The sequence below is a fragment of the Trachurus japonicus genome, unplaced genomic scaffold, assembly GCF_045865225.1.
Source record: "Trachurus japonicus isolate A0001 unplaced genomic scaffold, Traja_1.0 AP029751.1".
NCBI classification, from domain to species: domain Eukaryota; kingdom Metazoa; phylum Chordata; class Actinopteri; order Carangiformes; family Carangidae; genus Trachurus; species Trachurus japonicus.
In genome coordinates this window covers 549-4,164 of record NW_028219884.1, presented here as the reverse complement: position 1 = coordinate 4,164, position 3,616 = coordinate 549, and the positions used below count along the sequence as shown (strand labels likewise).

General features: G+C 39.6%; 1 protein-coding gene across 1 annotated transcript; it reads right to left on the bottom strand.

The window, feature by feature from the left end:
• Positions 1 to 234: 234 nt before the first annotated feature.
• Positions 235 to 3,394, bottom strand: LOC146960969 (sec1 family domain-containing protein 1-like; the record flags this gene model as incomplete). The annotated part of the gene is made up of 5 exons (XM_085771894.1): positions 3,270 to 3,394; positions 3,027 to 3,117; positions 1,634 to 1,756; positions 1,448 to 1,535; positions 235 to 324 (listed from the first exon to the last, which is right to left on the bottom strand). Coding segments are annotated over exons 1-5 (412 nt in total), but the record flags the coding sequence as incomplete, so codon positions are not given.
• Positions 3,395 to 3,616: the final 222 nt, after the last annotated feature.

Sequence of the window (3,616 nt, the reverse complement as noted above, 5' to 3'; positions counted from 1 at the left end):
ATTTATTCATTTCTTTCTTTATTACTGCCATCACTATTACTGTTATGACCACCATTTATATCATATATATTATATTATTATACTATTACACACACATCTTGTTCAAATTTTGTTGAATAAAAAAAGAAAAAAGAAAAAGACAAACTGGACATTTTTAAAAAAAATCTGTAATTAAAGATATTGTTGAAATCTTAAAATAAAAAGAAAAAAAGAGGAAGGAAGAGTCGGACTCACCCAGAGTGACGAAGAAACAGAAGAGACTGTCCACGATGGTGTCCATGATGGCCTCCATGTCCGTGTCCTGGATGTCTGCTCTGTTGATGGCTGCACAGGTGACAGGTAAATGTACTTGAAGTCAAAGTAAGAGTCAGAGTAAATGTCTTATTCTTCACATCAATGAATGACTCTAATTGTTTCTAAATGAATGTAAGGAGCTTTTAACTCTTGTTAGTGAGAATGAACTCTTTGAAAGCAGCTGCACTGACGTGCTGCTTTTAGGGGTTAGGGTTTCCTTCACAGACAAACACAGCTTGTGTCCAATAGGATTTTAGAAAAAGACCTGAAAGTAACCAGTACTTTTCAGCCTTCCTACTAATTAACTCCAGTACACTGCAAAAACTCTAAATCTTTCCAAGAATATTTGTCTAATTTCTAGTCAAAACAAATCTAATTATACATAAAATCACATAAAAAAGTAACTTGTTTTTAGACACTTGTTACTTCTTTCAAGCATTTTTTTTTAACTTGAAATAAGTAGAAAAATCTGATAGTGGAGCAACTTTTTCTTTCTTATTACAAGCACAAAAAACTTAGCCTGGCTCTCGCCAGACCCTTGTAGTTCCGCAAAGCTACGCCAGAGGCGCTACGCTCAGCTTCGCACAAGGGTCTGGACTCGAGGCCAATGCAAACTTCTTCCCTGGAGCAAAAAATAATGAACCAATCAGGATCGCCGGGCGGGACTTTCTGAGGTGTGACGTAGCGCTGAAGCGACTGTTTGAGTCAAACAACAATGGCGGCTCGCAGTGAGTGGCTGAAGTAGCACGTCATTCAAGATAACGGACAAGTGGTTTATCCAATCACATACAAGATTTTTTTACAAGGCCCCGCCTTCTGAAATGAATCGCCTATGGAGCAGTCCCAGACCCTTGTGCGGAGCTGAGCGTAGCTTTGCGGAACTACAAGGGTCTGGCGAGAGTCAGGCTACAAAAAACATGCTTTCACTGGCTGATTTTTCTACTTATTTCAAGTGAAAATGTGTTTGAAACAAGTGAAAATGATCTAAAAACAAGTTAATTTTTAGGTGATGAGTCTTATTTTAAGTGGAAAAAGATTAGTTTTGACTAGAAATGAGACATTTTGACAAGAAATAAGACAAATATTCTTGGAAAGATGTAGAGTTTTTGCAGTGTAAAGTGTGTGTGTGTGTGTGTGTGTGTGTGTGTGTTACCATGGTAGGAGATGAGCTCCTTGTTCTGGTGGCAGAGGATGAACATGTCGTCCTCTAGGGTGATGAAGTTCAGGTACTGGTCAAACACCTGAGACACACACACACACACACACACACGGGTTGTTAGGTCACTGAGCGCTCGCCAGCCGGCTGTGCATGAAGAATATGACGTGTAACCATGGTAACCTTGGTGACTTGGGTTACGGCGTTGGCGGCCAGAGCGGCGCTGGCGATGTCCTCCAGTTTACTCCTGCTGATGGCGGAGATGAAGTTCAGGTAGTAGGCTTCATACAGCTGGTTCCTCAGGTCCTACACACACACACACACACACCATAATATAATCCATTATTAATCTAATTAATTAAATTAATCGGCAACTTCGACTTCAGTTTAAGTCGTTTTTAAGCAAAAAAAAGTCCAAATTCTCTGATTCCAGCTTCTAAAACGCGAATTTTTGTTCCTTTATGACAATAAACTGAGTCTCTCTTTGGTTTGTGGACAAAACAAGACATTTGAGGACGATGTCTGGTGGTTTGAGAAACACTGACTAACATTTTTTAAACATTTTATTGACCAAACAACTAATCGATTAATTATTAATTATGAGAATTATCGGGAATTTATGGGAATTAACTAGAAATTGGGGGTAATTTAAAAACAAACTGTATCATGTCCAAACATAAATGTAAATACTTTGTTTTGTCATAGGCAGACATCCATGCACAAATAATAGTAGAACTTTATCAAGTTGGAATTCTTGTATGAACAATCAATTCTTTTACTAAACAAAGTAAAATGAAATTTTCCACAACTATATTTAAGTTCCCTGTTAACAGCCAACCTTCAATTTTGTAAATTTCGGATTTAATCCCATATATTCCCGTCAATTCCCATGGAAATTTGCAACCCTATTCATCATCGATAATGAAAATAATCGTTAGTTGCAGCCCTACTGCGTATTTTCATCCACCTCTCCCTCGTCCTGCACAGTGGCAGTAGCCATGTTTCCATCCAAAGTGATTCGAATCACTGGGAATTGCGCATGAAAAGAAATTTGAATCCCCTTGTGTTTGCATTAAAAGTACAGACTTTGGGGACCTTGTGGGGATGTGGGGCGCATAGCACTTTGAACACACTAGCGCGATTTAGCGCATGTGTTCATCCCGTGTGTGTGTGTAAGTGCGTGTGTGTCGCGGCCGCCACAGACTTGTTTATTAATGGTAAACGCTGGATGCGCTGGTTGATAAGTTTCCTTTTTACTGAGGAGGAACTATGAAGAACTCAGCTGTGATTGAAAAGCACCTAAACCGAGTTATAACTGAGTAGTGCAAAGGGGCAAAGTAATGGTAACTGGTAGTTTCTTTTATATGTTAAAACAATGTAAAGCAGGGTTTACAATGTTTTAACATATAAAAGATTTTTTGCGACAGTGGTCTCACTTTGACGGATGTTAAAATTGCTGTGGTCTGTGTTGTAAAAAGTAAACACCACAAACGCCAAATAAGATGCAACAGTAACAGAAACAGGCATACTGGTATTTATCATGTAAACAGGAAAATATGATCGTAACCGTGACAACCTGGCAAATCCTGTCGATGTTTTCCTCTGTTGGCATCACGAAGTAGACGGCAGGAACGTCTGGGATGGGGTCTCTGTCTGAGTGGAGCAGACTGCACACGGACACACACACACACACACACACACACACACACACACACACACACACACACACACACACACACACACACACACACACACAGGTTAGTCTGGACACGGTGGGGGGTGGGGATTGGGGGGAGGGGGGGCTCAGTTTGTCTCTTACAGGTGCAGCGTGATGCCCATGTCTCTCAGCTCTTTGACCGACAGCAGCGGGGAGATGATGTCCTGTCCAAACCTGTCGTATATCAGCACCTACACACACACACACACACACACACACACACACACACACACACACATTTACATTTACATTTATATTTGTGTACAATTAATTAATCGTAAAGATTCCAGTCAATTTACTTGATTTAACGTAACATTGAATTGGTAGGAATTTAAAATGATAGCGTGTCATTTGCAATTAAAAAAACGATTAAATTAAACTTAAACATTCGGTTTAGGTGACAATCAATGATCCAATACTAAAGGGATAGTTCAACATTTTGTCAAATT